At 33.8% G+C, this 21,232-nt stretch overlaps 1 protein-coding gene across 2 annotated transcripts in view; it reads left to right on the plus strand.

Moving 5' to 3' along the window:
* The window catches only part of LOC143257214 (uncharacterized), a 63,281-nt gene extending 42,611 nt beyond the window's left edge, over positions 1-20,670 (plus strand). For both annotated transcript variants that reach the window (XM_076515606.1, XM_076515605.1), the window contains exons 2-4: positions 11,919-12,124; positions 15,800-15,935; positions 19,143-20,670. In XM_076515606.1, coding sequence (XP_076371721.1) covers positions 11,919-12,124; positions 15,800-15,935; positions 19,143-19,249 — 449 coding nt within the window. In that variant the 3' untranslated portion in view covers positions 19,250-20,670. The remainder of the gene's footprint in view (positions 1-11,918; positions 12,125-15,799; positions 15,936-19,142) is intronic.
* Positions 20,671-21,232: the final 562 nt, after the last annotated feature.

Here is a 21,232-nt window from a genome sequence, read left to right on the forward strand (position 1 = left end):
TACATGTTGTTGTTCCTCAAATATCAAATAACAATATTTAACAAATACATGTTGTTGTTGACTAAAGAGCACTACCGCTGTTTTTCTACAATCAAAAAGTAAGATGCGAACATCACATTTTAGTTTACAGACTACCCCAAAGTGTTAAGTATACTTTTGTGGTAAAATGGTTGCGAACCGTGAATTCTCTGAATCACAGTCCAGACACACCAAATAGTAGGCTATGCTTAGTACCAAGAATCTGGATAAAATAATTAAAAGTATTTAAAATTTGATAGTATAACACTATTGTGTTTTGTAATTCCATACATGCCTCCCGATCAAGATTGCTTTACATAAGCGCCACCTCGTAGCAATGATGGTTTCAAATCTACCAGATATGTGGTTTCAACAATGAAAACAACGTGCTTCCATCCATCCAATAGAGAGCAAGATTAATATCAGCCCCACACAGAATATTCCATCTTTCTTTTGTGTATTTAAAACTCTGTGCAACACTCGAGCACGGCTCGTGAAAGAATCGATGACTAATTCTCGTGATTCACGCGCTTTGTCCCTGTATTAACTATAGTCTGTGATCGAACAAAACCAGAAATCTTCGCCCCACCCTTTGTCTCGAGCATGGATCCTTCATAAAATGACGTCACCCTTATCCTGTATCATTTCATTCATCTTCCAGTTAGTGACATAACTGGGTTTGTATTTTTTTGTTACAAATGTGTTACAAGTACTACATTATGAACTTTACTTATTTTCCGCTTTCCAACAGTCCTCTTACGGGTATTACAGGAAGCAAGTTGAAGCCACACACACACAATTACAACACAATATGCTTCATTCATCACTTTTAAAACTGGTGGATGAAAATTACTTCGTTAGTTTAATTAACTCATCCATGTGTAACTTCTAATATCATTTATCAAAGAAATTATTTTGTGTGTTACAGCAGAACACCTTGAGTGAGGCTTCGAGGTCAAAAATATTTGATGAATAAATAAAAATAAATATTAACAACTCACTAGTAAAACTGTATAATAAGTAAAAGTAAATATTAACAACTCACTAATAAAACTGTTTAATAAGTAAAACTAAATGTTAACAACTCACGAGTAAAACGGGGCCTGGCATGGCCTAGCGCGTTAAGGCGTGCGCTTCGTAATCTGAGGGTCGCGGGTTCGCGCCCGAGTCGCGCCAAACATGCTCGCCCTCCCAGCCCTGGGGGCGTTATATGTGACGGTCAATCCCACTATTCGTTGGTAAAAGAGTAGCCCAAGAGTTGGCGGTGGGTGGTGATGACTAGCTGCCTTCCCTCTAGTCTTACACTGCTAAATTAGGGACGGCTAGCACAGATAGCCCTCGAGTAGCTTTGTGCGAAATTCCAAACAAACACTAGTAAAACTGTTTAATAAGTAAAAGTAAATATTAACAACTTACTAGACAAAATGTTTAACAAGTAAAAGTAAATATTAACAACTCACTAGTAAAACTGTTTAATAAGTAAAAGTAAATATTAACAACTCACTAGTAAAACTGTTTAATAAGTAAAAGTAAATATTAACAACTCAATGATCAAAATGCACCCCGCTAGTACTGCGGTAAGTTCACGGATTTATAACGCTAAAATTATGGGTTCGATTTCCACTCGGTGGACTCAGCAGATAGTCCGATGTGGCTTTGCTATAAGAAAACACACACACACACTGATCAAATTGTTGAATAAGTAAATATTAACAACTCGCTCCTAAAGGTCCGGCATGGCCAGGTGGGTTAAGGCATTCGATTCGTAATCCGAGGGTCGCAGGTTCGAATCCGGGTCGCACCAAACATGTTCGCCCTTTCAGCCTTGAGGCGTTATAATGTTACGGTCAATCCCACTATTCGTTGGTAAAAGAGTAGCTGCCTTCCCTCTAGTCTTACACTGTTAAATTAGAGATGGCGCGAAATTGAAAAAAAAAACTCTCGTAAAACTGTTGAATAAATAAAAGGTTTGTTTGTTTTTGAATTGGATTAACCGCCACATTATAACTCCCCCACAGCTGAAAAGGCAAGCATGTTTGATGCGACGGGGAGTCGAACGCCTTAACCACGTGGCTATGCCGGGCCATTACTAAAACTAAATATTAACAGCTCAGTAGCAAAACTGTTGAATAAATAAGAGTAACTATTAGCAACTCACTGATCAACCCGTTGAATAAGTAAAAATATATATTAACAACACAATAGTGAAACTGTTGAATAAGTAAAACAAATATAACAAACAATTAGTGACAGTTGAATAAAACTTATGTAAAAGATCACTGGTTACATGGTTGAATAAGTAAAACTATACATTAATTAAATATTCTTTTTTATATTTAAGAAACAACAACATGTATTTGTTAAATATTGTTGTTTGATATTTGAGGAACAATAACGTGTATTTGTTAAATATTGTTGTGCCCTGTAGTCTATTAAATCAGAATAAGGGCAAAATAATGGGCGCTTTGAGCGAAATTCGGAAACAAACAAATGATCCTTACTTACTGGGACCTCGTAAACGTGTATCGAGAAAATTCCTGACTCTTAGTTGTGACTTAGATTACACGTTCAATGATACATCTTTATGGGTAAAACTTTTAAATATATCTCGAAATATCACTTGTTACGTTATAAGGATTTAGACAACATGTTTAATGAAACGTCTTTGTCTATAAAACTTTAAATATGTCTCAAAATAACTCCTGAGAAGTAATAAGGATTTAGTTTGTTTTGTTTTTTTGAATTTTGCACAAAGCTACTCGAGGTATATCTGTGCTAGCCGTCCCTAATTTAGCAGTGTAAGACTAGAGGGAAGGCAACTAGTCATCACCAACCACCGTCAAATTTTGGGGTACTCTTTTACTAACGAATAGTGGGATTGACCGTCACATTATAACGCAGACGAACATGTTTGGTGTGACAGGGATTCGAAACCGTGATCCTTGGAGTATGAGTGGAACGCCTTAACCACCTGGCTACAACGGGCCGTGACGACTTTGTAGGCAGGACTAGGTCTTCGTAAGTGTTTCCAGTCAATTTTTAACACGTGATAAGGACTGAGCATATTTGATGAGACTTTGTGTTCTAACTCTGACTGTCTGGATAGATACGGCACTAAACTGACCACGATACATTCTCATTGATAATTCATATGTTTAATGTAAACACGAGGTAGCGATGTTGTAACTTTTATTAGTCCTAATCCTTAAGTTACGGCGAAAGTTTAAGTTATTCAGTGAACAATAAATAGATGTACAATCTAATTAAAGCCATGAAGCCTGTAAATTTCCTCGAATTTATTTCCAAAATTGTATCTGTTACAGGTAACAATAGAGGAATGATCTATAAGTTTGTGATATAAGTGAAGCCTACTTTATGTCATTATTTATATTTTTGATTTTGTTTTGCTACTTAAACTTGGTGAAAAACTAAATGTTCTCTGAACTCTCACCTCTCTGCCCCCTAGCGACACAGCGATATGTCTGAGGACTTACAACGCCAGAAACTAAGTTTCTCTACCCCTGGCAAGCAGTGTGCTTATTAACTACGAACTAACCTCCAAGAGCAGTTCATTTTTAAACTAATAAATCTACAAATCGGTTTTTGATACACGTGGCGGGCACAGAAAAATTTAGCCCAATATATAGTTTTGTGTTTACCAAGAAACAATGAATTTATTAAATCTCAATATATTTTTTTTATCTGTGTCTTTGAAAGAAATGGAAGCTACTTCGGGTCTGGATTTATTTGCTACAGTTATCAGTGCCACCTTAAAAATTAAAAGTGGCAAAAAATTAATAGCGCCTTAAACTGTGATAACATCAGGCTTTCGTAAATTGCATGTACAGCCATGACATGCTATGACAGTTCATAGCTTAAGTAAATAATCGAACTTAAGATGAAGGTATTTATTCCAAAATTAACTCAAGAAATTTGTTTCAGAAACATTGAAACTTAGTCGATTGGCTATTAATTTTAACACTTGAAGGCATCTTATAGGACACATTTTTCGAAAGATACACGAAAACCAATTATTTCGATATGTCAAACTGACGAATTTCAAGTGCCTTGAACATGAGATTATTTGGACTCGAGCCAAAGGTATTGGAAACGCTAAAGAAAGAGAGAAACAAAACAGTTCATTTACTTCCGACAGACAAAGAATAAGATAACTAAATAGAGAATATTCATTTCTCTTATGAACAAGAACACAAGAGAATGAAGAAAAGGATCTTCACACACAAACATTGGTTCCGCCACCTCAGGTTACCACTTTTACACCAGGGTAACAGACGTTTCATTTGTTCAGTGATTAATATTCGAATCTCGGGAGGTGTTATTGGATTGAACACTTTAATAGCAGGGTTGCCTAAACAAGGGCATAACTTATTAATATTTTCGTAAGAGTACAAACTGTGTGTACACGTTTATATATGGTACGTATACGAGTAGTGAGGTATATTACTGTTAGCACTTGCTCGGATCGGGAATCAGAAGATATTTAGCTCTTACAGGAATGAAAGTCAAATCTCACTTTATAATTAGTCAAGAGCATCCAAAGAGTTGGCGGTGGGTGTTGTTAACTAGATGCCTTCCATCTAGCCTATCAATTCAAATTTAGGGGCGGGGATACGTAAATACCGTTTGTGTAGATACGCTCAAGGCATTGAAGCAAAGAAACCTGAAATAATGATGCACACGCACACGTGTGTATATGTGTGTAGCCCAAAGCTCAGAAGTCTTTATAAAAGTGAACTCTGACATTCTCTAAACCAATTTATATTTTGAATATTCACGCAAAACTACACAAGGGTTAACTATCTGCGCGCCAGCCATTCGTAATGATGAAATGATATACCAGAGGGTACAAACAATTAATCAACGCCATCTATCGTTGGCTCTAATATAACAGTGGGCTTGTGATGCATAGATTCGGGGTTCAATCTATTTGATATGCATAGCACATAGATAATTCACTGCGTAGATTTCTGTGTGAAAAAACAAAAAATTAACATTTCATAAGAGTGCATTCAAATTTTATTCAATAACAATCTTTGATTTGAATTCATGATAGCAAAGTGTCCAATAAAAATATTTGATCTTTATTTTTGATATTACAATGTCCAGTATAATTTATTTTATTTACATTTTATGTTATTAGAGTGTCCAATTGAATTATTTGGTTTAAAACATTTTTATAGATTCCCTTAATTTTGAATTGTTAAACTTTTCCTTTTAAATTAAAATATAACGTTTCAGTTATTGGTACATTAAGACTAAAAAATTAACGACTTTTAAAAGTTTTGCTGAAAATACATACCGACCTCTTTTGATTTGATTATGTTATTCTAGTGTTACAGCATGAACTTCGGATCCTGAGGGATTATGTAACAACTCCTACCAGATAGAGGTCCACCATTTAAAGCGCAAACATATGTAAAAGGAGGGGAGGGGATAAAGCCTTTGAATTATTAAATAAGTGTAATATAAGTTCTCTCAAAAAAAGAAATTGTTTTATTCTCAGCACCGTAACTTTTAAACTATTAAGCAAGCTGTTTGAAAAATGAGAAATAAATAATTCATAGCTTCCATTCACTATCGTTTTCCAGGCCTCGTTTTTTGGATAGACTATTTTAATGAGAGTCGCCATATAATATAGGTGAAAAACTCGTTAAAGATTCAACTGAAAAGAAGAAATTTTAAGTTTTAGTTTATGTTTCTCATAATTTAAGAATGACTATAAAATTAAAAGCGAGCAATAAAACTAAGTAAAATGTGGTTAATTATTGTAAGTTTAATTACTCCATCTTTTGGTCATAAACCAAAGTTATGAGCTAAAGAATTGTTTCTTGTTTTAGCGAAATCTGTTTCATTAAATATTTTAAGAAGTTAATTTTTTTAATTCTGTGGTGCAGTAAGTAAGGTGACTATTTTAAACCTTCAACTGCCTATCGGTGGCACAGTTATTTGCTCTTTAAAATACATCCCCTAACGCTAATAAATTTGCTTGTACGCTAATCGTCAGTAAGCGAAAAGTTAGACTTACCATACTGGGCCTCTTTGTAAAGCCATGAAGAGTTTCGTGGGTTTATTTGTTGAATTTTGCACAACGTTACTTATGAGTTACTTGCAATAGCTGTACCTAATTTAGCAGTGATAGACTAAAGGGAACGCAAGTACCACACATCATCCACTGCCAACTCTTGAGCTATTCCTTACCAAAGAAAAAAGCCGTTATAACACCCTATAACTGAAATTTGGTGAGTTTAAAGCCTAAACCACCAACCTGTATCAAGCATTTATAAGTGGTCATTATGACCTTAGTGTAATACATTTTTACGTTCTATTTTGATTTCAAATTATATTTTTAGAGGTTTTGGGCTCGCTTCTTTAGTGTGAATGAAATTTTTGTAGCTATTTTAGATCTAATTAATACTTCAAAAACTATCAAAGTACAATACAACCTATTGGAACTCCTTTTTAATTAATAAAAATAATGAATAATATTTTAAAATATTTTAGTAAATTATCTAATTAAGGAGTTTCGTAAATGTGTGTTTTACTGTATTTTAACGCTTAATATTATACCAAATGGGTACAGTCTAGTTTAACAAGAATGATTAAAGCGAAAAATGGTTTGTTTTCAAAAGTAAAAATAAAACCAACTAAATTAAAGTTATCACTCTCTGCAAAAATTAAACTCAACTTCAGCATTCAATAAAGTAGCTAACCCTAAAACGATTTTCTCCATATTTTACAACTGTATTAATTTTTGTTTAAAGGGAGAAAAAACTGTTATAGCAAAATAATTTTGCATTTCCCTGTTTTCTCTATGCTGTTACTACTGCGCTTCTGGACGGAAGGCTTAGGACTTGCAGAGCACGACGTTTAACTATAATCTTGTAAGCAGCGTTCGCCAGACGATCGAGCGAGAAATCTTAGTTTCCTTCCACTTCAAAAACTTTAGAATATTAATCAAATATACTAAACAGGAGGCACTGTCTGAAATATTTTAGCTACTCTTAAATCGAATAGTTTGAGTTTGAATGTCCATTTATGTTATTATTTAATAAAATAACAGAATTTTGGCCAATGTGTTATGTTACAAAAAGCAAATATCTTTCACTATTCAACTTCAGCCCTGAATTCCGCAGAATAATAAACAAACAACTACTTTTTTTTTAAAAAAAATCACAATTTAATATAAACTATGGGAAAGTTTCTTTTAATGTTTCAAAACCGGATATTTTTTATTCATCGCAAAGGAGCTACAGACAAAAGCGCTACTACTTATATGAAAATATTATATCCACCATTTCGTTATAATAAGTTAATTTTGTTTATAGTTTTTCGGAAGGATACATAAGAACCACCTGTGTTCACCTTTCCGAATTCTACGCTGAGGGAAGATAGTTGACAACGCACACAAGCAAATATTCGGTTACTTTAATCGAATAGTGGGATTTGACCTTCACTCTTATAATACTACAGAGTTCCAAAATATAAAATCGCAATTTTACTGTTGAAGCAGCAGGATTTAATGCGTTGACGCCTTAAATCATAGCCCGGCACGCTAACCACTAGGGCTATGCCTGACTCATTATTAGACGAAACTAATGCTGTCGCATAAACCCAGAAATAGAAATTTTTATCTATATTATTCTAGGTAAAAATCATATTACTTATATTTTAACTCATATTACATGCAGAGCATTTCCGACGAATAAATTTTCGCTAATTACTGGCAAGACTTTAGTATAATCTCGTGATGTTTGGCTCTAAATGACAGGTCATTCTGTAACAGTAACTGAATGAGTCTATGCATGTTGAGTACATTATTTTAAAAAATAATTTTGACCTTATTATTCAGTTACAGTCCATCTGATATTGATGGGATTGTATCTTGACAAAAGCCCTGAATGCATTTTCCATTTCAAAAGGCTCTGTCATAAGGCTATCGTGTCGAAAGCAAAACACACCTCTTAGTATGCTTTCCATAATCCTCTAATATACCAGGTCGACAACTTCTTAACGGCCGTTTCGATAGTCTGATCGCAGTGATATCTCTAGGTTAGCTACATGACTTGTCTTCGTTTGAAGTAGCACCAATACCCGTTCCATTTTCCAGCTGCTTGAAATATGTGACGGTTGAAATGATGTATTATGAAAGCAGCTTGTGTATACTGGTGATTGTTGACTGGGTCTCGTGGACGACTTTTGACACTGATCTTAGTGTTTATGGAATAAAGTGTGTTTAAAGACGCTGCTGTATTATAACTTGTTGCAGGTCTCTTTCTGGATAGTCCTTCTACCCAAATTGATCCATATTCCCATCAAGTACAGAGATATCTCTGTCTTGGAAGTTCTAAATCCTAAATATGATCATATATTTCTGATACGTCTGTTTAGTTGGTTGGTTGTAGTTAAACACAAAGCTACACAATAGCGATCTATGCTCTGCCCATCACGGGTATCAAAACCTGGTTTCTAGCGTTGTAAGTCCGTTGATATACCGCTGTACCACTGAGAAGGCGTTCTGATGTAGGTGTATGAAAGTTCATATCCTTCCCAAAGGCGATCAATGTTTGGTAGCATTATATTAACCATACAATATAAAAAAAATGTAGTTCTAGTACATTCTGTTCTACTGCGTCTGTGATTGTTACATGACTTACTGATTCGCATATTGAAAATCGTTTGACTATAATTTACTCAACCCTTTCTAAAACAAATCATAAGTATCCTTATAGACATACTAACAAGAAAAAGATTGTTCTCACGGTAATGAAGACCAGCTAAAGAATTCCTGATATTAAAATAGAGTATTTTAAAAACTGTGGACGATGTGGTAGTTTAACTTGTTATTGTTCTTTATGCTACAAACAACCTGCACAAAAGATTAGAAAATATAAATATATGGTAATAGGACGAGAGATTATCTAGGAACTGACTTGGAGGACCTACCCAGGTACAAGAGACTCATAAAACATGTTTGTGGATTTCTAAAATATTTAAGTAAGAAAGGTTAGTTTTCAAATAAAGAGATATATACTGCACGTTTTATTTATCTATCTGTGTTTTATCGAAAAAAATTGTCACTGAAATTATATGTTTAAACATAGCAGTTAAGAATAGGAACTTATCAGTTTTTTTTAAGGTAGAAAGTAATAGTAAAACTTCAAGACTGTACATACATATAAACCTGTAAATCTTTACTTATTTTAGAATCTATAAATATACGTCAAACTGCTACATATTCACTCAGTTTAAGGGATGTGAAGATGCATCAAACTTCAAATTATTCACTGAATTTAAATGCTGCAGAGATGCATCAAACTTTTAATTATTCATCCAACTTAGAGGCTATAGATGTATATCAAACATACAAATATTCATTCAAATTAAAGGCTATACGAGTAGATATACATCAAGCTTCTAAATATTCACACAAGTTATAGGCTATAAATAGTGTACAGTACTATATATCCACCTAAGCGTGTCATAATGTGTAAAACATTGAGGCAGGGGGGGGGAGCGAAGAGAGCCCCTAAATTAATAAAAACCTTCTGACAATAAATAACAATACATTAAAATATTATTCAAAAATTTTACACAATAATAAATACTGTTTTTTACATACAAAAATGTACAAAGTACAACTTAAATTATTGCCTACAAAATATTTCTGTGTTTGTAGAGAAATGATTGGCTCCCGGCTTACTCTAGTCTCGTCTTTCTCTCGGTGTTTGACTGGAGACAGGACATCGTTTAGTAACTGTTTTGTTGAAAATGCACAAAATACAGCCTCAACATGTAACACAGTATGATGCATTTCCAAAAAACAATAAATTAGCCTTTCTACCAATAATTTATCTGACAGAACAGAACAATCACGTGGCCTCTCTTGACAGGCTAAATTAATGAATTTTTGTTGTTGTTTGTCATGATTTGCCATTGGTTGTGTGGGTTGCTCCCCTTTAACGTCATATCTAATATGATTAAAACTACCGATATTATGTACCCTCAGCATTAGAATGAACTACCTAACCACTATTGTTTTAGAGTTTTTGAAAACACTTTTTTTTTTTTCAATAATGGTGCCTTTGTGTATTTCATTGCATTCTTAGAAATATTCCCAGTAGCTGTTATTAAACGTAAATATAACAGTGGGCTATCATTCGTGATAAAAGTTCACAGCATAGCAGAGACATTCTGTAAGGTATTGATTGCCCACCAGGGGGCTCTTTGAGTATAAAGAGGCAGAATGACACGTAGCAAGAATGACAAGCCTTACACTAGTGAATGTCTGAGCTAACATTGAAAGTAAATATCTGCATGCTAGTCCTACAACAGCTACGGATTTTACTAGATTGGACAGAAACAATCTCAACATAAACGGTAGAAACATTATAAAAATGAGTTCTTTGTACCAGAAGCTTAGCAGTTGACGTCAGTGAACAGCCCTCTGGAGGCCAAATAGTGCATTACAAAATGTCTTTGAAATAATACATAAATTCCTTTATACGTCACCCTCCATGTTGTATGATCATGCTATACTGGAAATGAACGTGACGTGTTAAAAATGATGCGACACAACGAAAACAAAGAGGAAATAATTATTTGAAAATAATGACAACGGAATGTTCCTCGAAAAGACCATAAAACGTTGTGAACTTCTACAACAAAATCAGACGTTATTCAAATCTATACCACGAGAACGAAGAATAATGCGCACATCTTCAATCAAAACAAAGACTGGTGCAAGTTTCTTTTAACGATATAAATTTTATGTGATGGAGCTTATATATTTGTGAACGTTGCAGCCTAACCCTAAACTATATACTATAAGGTATTAATACCTTATTCGCAAACATATATTGTGAAAATGAAGTGTCGGAAATGAAATTTTAAATTGAACGAAGTAAATAAAAACAGAAAACTAGAGATTCTCTAAGGCTCAGCGGTAAGTGTGAAGGTCCATAGCAAATTTCAATTTACTTAGTGCGCATAGTATAGATAGTCCAAAGTGTGGCTTTGCGCTTAGCAACAAACAACCAGAAACTGTTTTTCTTTTTTAATTTCGAGCAAAGCTACACGAGGGCTATCTGCGCTAGCCATCCCTAATTTAAGCAGTATAAGACTAGAGGGAAGCAACTAGTTAACACCACCCACCGCCAACTCTTGGGCTACTCTTTTACCAACGAATAGTGGGATTTACCGTTACATTATAACGCCCCCACAGCTGAAAGGGTGAGTATGTTTGGTGTGACGGGGATTCGAACCCGCGACCCTCGGATTACGAGTCCAGTGTCTTAACCACCTGGTCATGCCAAGCCGCGAGTGTAGTGGATATCTGAGAAAAGGTCCAGCTAGTCATTGTACTTGTTGTGACATGTCGTAAAGGCTGGCCAGTAACTCATTAAAATTAACGTATAACCTAATATCACGTGACTCGTAACTAATTGAAAAGTATTTAAATATTTGTCTTGTGAGCTACTCCTGGACATGACGTAGGTACGTCGAAAAATATTGTATTTCTTAAGTCGATCGTTAACGGCTTTAGTAAACATCTTTTAACTGTTTACAGTAAAACGCTTTATTTTAATAATTTATTTCAACCATTGTATTCTTTGATGTCAAAGAGTTGCCAAAAGTACTTAGATTACTTTGTCAATATTTTGATTTTATAGAATAAGAATCTAATTGTTTCGGAAAGGAAAAGAGGCAGCAATTTATCTAAAAAATAATTAAAATATTAAATTTTGATGAAAACTGAAAACAGTAGTTCTTTAGCTATTTGTTTCGTATATCATTTTAAGCCTTTCGTTTATCTGTCCTTCTTTGCTTTTTATTTATTTTCTGCTTTCCACGTGCTCTGTTTCACATTTTCTATTTTTCAGCTTCCTTTTCCCTCAGGATCTTGTCCCTTGATGTGCCTCATACCATTCCTAGAGGGCGAGAGGCACAGCTGATTTGCTCGTACGACCTGGAGGGAGAGAAGCTTTATTCTGTCAAATGGTATAGAGACGACATGGAGTTCTTTAGATTTGTCCCCAGGGACAAACCACAACAACTTTACTTCCCTTTGGAAGGCATTGACGTCGATGTAAGCTACTAAACTTTACTTCTTTGTTAAATATACAAAACTTTTCTAAGAAATAGGATATGTAGCATAGTTTTTAATCCCAGGGTCTCATTTACTTGAAGGAATAAATCAGACATTGCCTCCACAGTAATAAAAGCTGCAACAATCTCACCAAAAGAGAGCGTTAATCCTTAAGTTATTCATTAAATTAAACAAATTGCTCCACTGAGAGGTTTATCTAGAAGATTATCCGTAGAAGCCCCTAAGCGTTGTTGACTAAGCTTTATTGAACTGAATGAAAAGCCTTTAACACTGGGACTCTCCATATTTCGAAAACAAGATCCCGTCCATAACTTCATTTATAATATAAGGTAGACATTTATTTTACGAGTTGTAACTGTTAAGAAACAAAACATTACCTTTAAAGTTTGGTAATATTAAAGGTGGATCTTTAACTTTTAGAATTGCGAGAACTGAATAAAGAGCTTTGTTTTATTATTCTTGTGAACTGAATGAATGAATTTAACGTTATTAATATCTGGAACTGAATTAAATATATTTGAATTTATTAATATCTGGAACTGAATTAAATATATTTGAATTTATTAATATCTAGAACCGAATTAAATATATTTGAATTTATTAATATTTGGAACTGAATTAAATATATTTGAATTTATTAATATCTGGAACTGAATTAAATATATTCAAATTTATTAATATCTGGAACTGAATTAAATATATTTGAATTTATTAATATCTGGAAGTGGATGACAGTTGTTGTTGTTTTTTAATCTAGGAATTTTATGAATCTATTATTTATTTTTATAGTTTTTGGAATATGGATTAAAGAACTTTTTTTGATAATTTTCGGTTTGGGAAAGGCCTGTTAACAGATGTGATCCAAATGAACCAAGAATGTTTTTTCCTTGTTTCGGAGTAATAGCAACTGGTAAAATTATTTCATTTATTACAAAAGGCCCCCAGTAACACAGCGGCATATCTGCGACCTCGTACCTCTAAACATCGGGTTTTTATATCCGTAATGGACAGAGCACAGATAGTCCATTGTGTAACTTTGTGCTTAATTCTAAACACACAAACACTTATTACAAAAAACGTAAGGAAAAGCGATAGACAGACAATTTACAACCAGAATGGTTTGGTACTTAATAACGTGATATAACACTGGTAAAGTCTAAAAACATGTTATTTTAGTGATTGAACATATTGTTATACTTTACTAATATTGTCGTCATAGATACTGTGAAGTTAAGCTGCTGCTGTCATTAAAGTCGCGCTCTACGATTAAAATAACATGTTAAGTCGTCATAGTTGCACTGTAAGGCTGCACATATATCGCTATAATTGAACTATAAAGTAATACTGTAGAGTTAAAATAACATGTTGCTAGGTTGCACTAATCTTGTTTGTCATAGTGACATTGTAAAGTTACGCTGCTTCTGTCGCTATAGTTATAATTTAATGTACAAATAACTTTCTAGGCTGCACTGTTGCAGTAATTTTACTTAAAGGTATAATTCACCCAGATATAGTAATAAACTCTGACATAAGAGGGCAGCAGCTTAGCAATAATGCGCTTAAATTCCCCTTCTGAGTAGTAACGTGATTTGTTTAGAAACGAACGGTGGATACAATTTTCCAGTATCCGTCTTCCAATGAAACTCTGGTATATTGTGACCAATAGTTTTAGGTCAAACCACACAAGTGCACTTGCGTAATTGGTCAATCAAAAATCTCTGTCACGAAATAATGTTACATAAAATAGTTGTGCAAATAAGATTTGGTCATCTAAGATTCTTTAAGTATCATTGGTTCGATTAATAAACCAGATATCCAATGGTAATAAAAAATCTATTGTGTTTGGTTAACAACAGTTCATCATGTGTAGCTGTTTGTTTTTAACGTAGATTTGTTTTCACTATAGAATATGTATAAAACGTGTAAAAGAGGTGTGGACTTACCTTGCCACATGAAATGGGATGAACTGATTGTATTCGAAATAAGCTGAAATAATATTTTTTTTATTATTGGTCATTATAAACCTTCTGACTATTTTACCCAAAATCAGAAAATAAATTTAATAGTTTGTCTTTTCCCCTTTTTTTTTATAATATCTTCAACACTTGTTGAATAGTAGGTAGAATAAATGAAATTGATGTTAAATTTTTAACAGGATTAGAAAATATATTTTATTAAAATGACAAATAATTATTACAAATTGGATTCCGTAGATGACGCTCTTGTCAGAGGTTGAAACTTCAGTATTACCTATGTTATTTCAAGAAGGAGTTATCAAAATTAACGAACTTATTTCCATGTAAATAGTTAATTCTTCCTAAGCATATATTACGTTTATTATGTCATTTTTCTTTGTTTTAAAAAGGACTCTTAAAATGCATTAATTTATTTTCAAAATCAAATAACGAAACTTAATTTTCCACTTAATTTTTCCCAACCGCAAACATTTTTTGATTTAATTCTTCGGTTTTCGTGTTTAAATCATGAGCGGTGATTAAGAGTTCCTTGCTTTAATGGCGGTTGAAAATTAACTTTAGTTATCTTAGTACACTCAACTGTTGAAGAGAAAATTGAAGCATGATTTGCATGTTTTATTAAATGTATTTAATATTTCCACAAAACAGTAACATACATATAAATTCTGGGACTCTATACTTCGAAGGAAGGTTCTCACCTATGATCTTAGTTGACGAATATTTATATATTATTTTTCCCTAGGGTGTCAAGAATATATGTCGCCGTCACTCATGGCGAGAAAGAATACCACCCATCATCTATACTAAGGGATTTCTTTTTAATTTCGCACAAAGCTACACGAGGGCTAACTGCGCTAGCCGTCCCTAATTCAGCAGTGTAAGACTAAAGGGAAGGCAGCTAGTCATCACCACCTACCGCCAACTCTTGGGCTACTCTTTTACCAACGAATGCTGGGATTGACCGTCACATTATTACGTACTCACGGGTGAAAGGGCGAGTGTGTTTGGTGTGACTGGGATTCGAACCCGCAACCCTCAGATTACAAAGGGATTTACTGTCACTTTTGTAACAGCTTAAAATGCTAGGAATATTTTGTAGTTTCGCAATGTTCGAGCTCTGTTCGTAAGCTCCGAAATCCATTTTAACTCGTGAACATTGTTATAAATGTTTATACTGATAAATACAGTATATACTGCGAGGTCATTGTAACGTGGTGGTCAGTTCCAATAAAATGTTTGTCCAGGAGTCTTCGGTGGGTAGGGTCAGGTGGATGCACACTAAAAACTTACAGACAAGGGAAGGATATATTAAGAAAGATTATTGTATGTGTTATAAAATGATATATAAAGAGAGACTATTTCATTTTATATATGTTTCAAAATTTAAATTTATAATTCAAAATAATGTAGTTAACTTTCTACTTGGAATAATATTAAACTCTAGCGAATAAGTATTTTCCAAAATCAGTCATAAAAGTAAGTATTTCATAAGTTAGTAAAATCACTCGAGACACTGTTCCATTTAGCTATACTATGTACTAATTCTGTTCCAGGTGCTATTGTTGATTTTCTAACAAGTTTGTAAACAATGTAGTCCAGTCCTTAAGTTTGAGGTGTGTAAACACTGTTTAAGTCTCTCCTCTAACTATATAACAAATCTGTAAACATTCTATTCCAGTTCTCTAAGTCTACTAAGCAGTCCGTCTTCATCCAAAATGTCCAGATGGACACAGGAGGCAAGTTTCGCTGTGAGGTATCGGCAGACGCACCATTTTTCAAGACAGCAGCAGCCGAGAAGTGGATGGTAGTACAAGGTAAGTAAAAGTTTCCTTTAGTTCCAGGGCTTATAAACCACTTTTATATACATTACAATAAATTGCTTAGTTTTATGCTTATTAGATATCTAAGTTAACATTAATATTTCGGAAATTATTACAAAATAATAGTTAAATATCAACGGAAAAAACCGGTAACGAAGGCAAGATATTGAATTAAATATTTTGAATTTTAATCAACACGAGGACTAAAGAACGATTACAGACACCTTTAAGGTTCAGTATAGATCACCAAAAGAAAGGTGATCAGAAGCGCGTGTTCCCATTAAGATACTTTACCAAACGAATAGTTTGACTGACTCTATTTTTACAACGTTTCGAACCTTGGACCCACAGTTCGACATTTTGGCAACTAATCCTCGGTAGCGACTGAAGAATGTTGGAGAATGGTAAAATCCCTAGTGTCTGTCACAATAACATTTCCGTGTTCTGTCCAAACACACCATTTTATATGAATTTGGCATTGTAACAGTGTTTATTGGAGTTCTTTGGCATTAGAAAAATAGACAAGGCTGCATATACCCCGGTACCTATATTACATTTAGTGCGTGAAAGGAGTGACAATTATTTGCAATAGAAAAGTCCTGGAGGTTCCAGGATCGAAACCCACCGAGTTTGTTGCTCGCCTTTTCAGCTTATGGGACATTATACAGTGGCAGTCAATCCTACTCTTCGTTGATAAAGAATATACTAAGAGTTGGCGTTGTGTCCTGACGGTCAATTGGATACCTTGTGATCGGCAGTTCAAACTTAGGGACAGCGGCGCCTAACCTTAGTAGCTTTACTACACAAAAAATATACATATAAATAACATGAAAATAATCCATAAAGTGATATATTTACAAAGTAACTTGTAACTAATAACTAAATAAACAGCGTCTTAGTATTATGGCTAACCATTTATAGTAGCGACACCTACAAACTTATTGCAGTTTCGTTTGTTTGCTTGTTTTAGAGCAAAACCACATTGGGATACCTATTGTGTCCACCGTGAGGAATCGAACCCCGGATTTTAAGTTTGTAAGACCATAAACTTACTATTATCCCAATTTCGTTACTGAAATAGCCCTAAACGAATATCTCTAGTGAGCGTGGTTTCCAACAGCTGAAGTGTAAACACATCTAGAAAATTCCATATCACCTGAATGAATGAAATAGTTTAATAATAGATATTACGTCTGCCTCCTTTTCTGTTCATTCTTAGTACCGTTCAATTAAATATCTTCGCGTGCTAATTACCAGAATCTGAAACCTGTCGCTAACAATTATAAGCTTTAATGGAATTTATCGCCCTTGCCAAATGAATGGCAGTTTTCCAATAAGAGAATAATAAATTTATCGCTACTGTCTCTCTGGCATTATAGTGTCGTGTCTCTCAGTTAAACGGCAACATTGTTATCTAACAGAATAGAATAATGAACATTGAAATAAAACCGTACAATATGGAGTAACTAATGGAGAATAGATTGTAAGAATATAATAGGCTGTGTTCGGTACAGTGAATTATCAACACAGAAGCACATCCGATATGTAATAGACTGGATAACATCACGTTTTGGACATTTGATAAAATAGCTGCTGTCGACTTCGTGAAATTGGAAACTCTCTGGTTTATTAAGTTCTTAATACAGTAGCTGCTTTCGTCTTCTTGAGATTGGAGACTCTCTGGTTTATTAAGTTCTTAATATACTAGCTGCTGTTGTCTTCGTGATATTGGAGACTGGTTTATTAAGTTCTTAATATGCTAGCTGCTGTTGCCTTCTTGAGATTGGAGACTCTCTGGTTTATTAAGTTCTTAATACACTATTTACTGTCGTCTTCTTGAGATTGGAGACTGGTTTATTAAGTTCTTAATACACTAGCTGCTTTCGTCTTCTTGAGATTGGAGACTCTCTGGTTTATTAAGTTCTTAATACACTAGTTACTGTCGTCTTTGTGAGATTGGAGACTGGTTTATTAAGTTCTTAATACAGTAGCTGCTGTTGTCGTCTTGAGATTGGAGACTCTGGTTTATTAAGTTCTTAATATACTAGTTGCTGTTGTCTTTGTGATATTGGAGACTCTCTTGTTTATTAAATTCTTAATACAGTAGCTGCTGTCGTCTTCGTGATATTGGAGACTCTCTGGTTTTTTATGTTGTAGTGTATTAATACACTAGCTGCTTTTGTCTTCTTAAGATTAGAGACTCTCTTATTTATTAAATTCTTAATACACTAGCTGCTTTCGTCTTCGTGTGATTGGAGACTCTCTTGTTTATTAAATTCTTAATACATTAGCTGCTGTTGTCTTCGTGATATTGGAGACTCTGGTTTATTAAGTTCTTAATACATTAGCTGCTTTCGTCTTCGTAAGATTGGATACTCTCTGGTTTATTAAGTTCTTAATAAAGTAACCACTGTAGTCTTTGTGAGATTGGAGACTCTCTGGTTTATTAAGTTCTTAATACAGTAGCTGCTGTCGTCTTCGTGATATTGGAGACTCTCTGGTTTTTTATGTTGTAGTGTATTAATACACTAGCTGCTTTTGTCTTCTTAAGATTAGAGACTCTCTTATTTATTAAATTCTTAATACACTAGCTGCTTTCGTCTTCGTGTGATTGGAGACTCTCTTGTTTATTAAATTCTTAATACATTAGCTGCTGTTGTCTTCGTGAGATTGGAGACTCTCTGGTTTATTAAGTTCTTTATACACTAGCTGCTTTCGTCTTCGTAAGATTGGAGACTCTCTGGTTTATTAAGTTCTTAATAAACTAACCACTGTAATCTTCGTGAGATTGGAGACTCTCTGGTTTATTAAGTTCTTTATACACTAGCTGCTTTCGTTTTCGTAAGATTGGATACTTTCTGGTTTATTAAGTTCTTAATAAAGTAACCACTGTAGTCTTTGTGAGATTGCAGACTCTCTGGTTTATTAAGTTCTTAATAAATTATTTGTATGTCATCTTCGTGAGATTGGAGACTCTCCTGTTTATTAAGTTCTTAATGCACTAGTTACTGTCATCTTCGTGAGATTGGAGTCTATCTGGTTTGTATTATTGACTAACATTAATGAAAAGGTGCGAAGTTTTACATTTAATTGTTACACTGTTTTGAAACATTCACAAATGTAGGTTTAATATATGATACAGATTTATGGTATTCTATTATTTTATATTAAAATATTTATGTTTTCTCTTTACACTTTCAGATACGTCTGGGGTTTCCCGGCCTCACTTTCACAGAATTCTGACAGTGCTTTTGGTCGCAGCTTTTTTCTCTGTTATCTATACTAATGCTAAACGGATGTGGGCTTAATCTGAGAAATGGAGAGAATAATCAAGGAATTCTGGGAAGAAAGTGTAATGGAGATGAATGTCTAGTGCAACAGTATCCAGTTTTTTAAAGTAGGCTTAAAAATCGTCATCGCTGTGTCTTTTAGTACTGCGGACTTTACAGAAACCAACAATTGTTTGTCTTCATCAGTGATAAGATTGTTAAAAGTCAACAATATGTCAAATGACAGGCAAGAGACAGCTACCGATAATTCTGCTCTAAAGACATACGTGCCTGTTTTTGAAAGGTCTTCAATATATTTGTATATGTTTTCTGGAAATACTGTATTTAATTTTATTATCTATATCTTACAGTTTTTCAATTGGTATATTAAGAACTATCCACACAGTTTTTTTAAGGTCCGTACTATCCCAATCTACTATATTCTAATGAAGTCTATAATTGTGTAACATTAAAAATGAGGCGAACATTTGGTGCTTTTGATGGTGTTTACGAGCTAGAACTGTAATTGAATTGAGATTAACCAATAAGATTTTGATATATATCACCTACTTTGGAGATGTTTAATAGTTCTCGTACTAATAATCCGAAAATATAGTTTAAACTAAATATACTGTGAAACACACAAGAATACGCGATTTTTGTCTCAGGCAAGTCAAATCACAGTGATTGGGAGAACAGTAACGTCATGTAATAAAAAGTTTAGATGAATCGGTAGTTAAATAAACTCCGATTCGTGCCCGAACTCACCTCTATCTTGTAATAAACTCCGATTCGTGCCCGAACTCACCTCTATCTTGTATTGGCTTGGAAATTTTCCAGTGTATTGTTTCTCCACATAGCAGCAATTCATTAGAATCGAGAAATTTTCCAAAGATGTTTAAGCCTACTTGAGGATAAAGCATTATTATATACCTTACCTGTTCTTGTATTTAACCCTAAATGTCCGTGTTCATACGCCACTTGTAATATCCGATTAAAATCTAAAGACTTTATGATGGATGCATCTCAACCTGACTTTATGTGCCGCGAATATTTGTTGAAACGGTCACTTTTACTGTTTCCAGTAAAATTAGTTTCGTATTTGTTGAAAATTATAAAATAACATCTTCACATTTCAAAAACACTCAAAGGTCGTCATCCCAGAGTATTTTGAATTACTAAATGTTTTTAGTTATTGTTTACTCACTAAAACTATAGTTAATTTAAAGGTTCATCAAAATATTCTTTAAAAAGAACCTTCTAATCCTATTGTTGAATGATTGAAAAGTTTTTTTTTAATAAAGTGATGTAAAGAGAGAAAGTTTTCGAATTAAGAACATACAACCTGAGAGACAAAAGAAGTGTGATTTCGGTATAAATATATCACACACACTACCCGTTGCTGAAAATTTACGTCCTAAAGTTGTAAGTTCAGAACAAATAAAAGTTCATGCTTCTGATATGTGCCTGTATAAAAGTGTGAATTTATAAACGGAATAAAAGTCGTGTTGTAAGTGGCATGTGAAAATTTAGAGAGAGAAAAAAAGTTAATCTTCTATCATTAAAATAATTTTATAGTTTCAGTAAAATTTAGAAACGTCGTTTAAGCTGTTGTATAAGGCACCAACTGTAAAAAATGTGTAAGTTACTGTTCTACGAAATACGACTTCTTAAAAAATTACTGTTTGATATTTTGTAATGTTGTCGTGGACATGAAATCGCTTTTCATTACGAAATATCTGAACTCTGACTTTTCTCTGTTACAAACGTAATTAGAAAGAATAAGTGAACGTGCCTCAATCTTTGTCTGGTATAAAGTTCTTTTAAATACAAGTAATGTAAGACATGTTTTACATTTACTTTACTAATATAAGGCCACGTAACCTCAGTTGTAATTACGTGTTAATATTGTTCAATTCAAGTAGAAATACTACCTTATCAGCATTGAAATATGCAATCTTTTTTTTTTCTTCTGTTATCCTCAGTGGCACAGCGGTGTGTTCACGGACTTAAGAACCGGAC

This window comes from Tachypleus tridentatus, chromosome 7, assembly GCF_004210375.1.
Source record: "Tachypleus tridentatus isolate NWPU-2018 chromosome 7, ASM421037v1, whole genome shotgun sequence".
Classification (NCBI taxonomy): domain Eukaryota; kingdom Metazoa; phylum Arthropoda; class Merostomata; order Xiphosura; family Limulidae; genus Tachypleus; species Tachypleus tridentatus.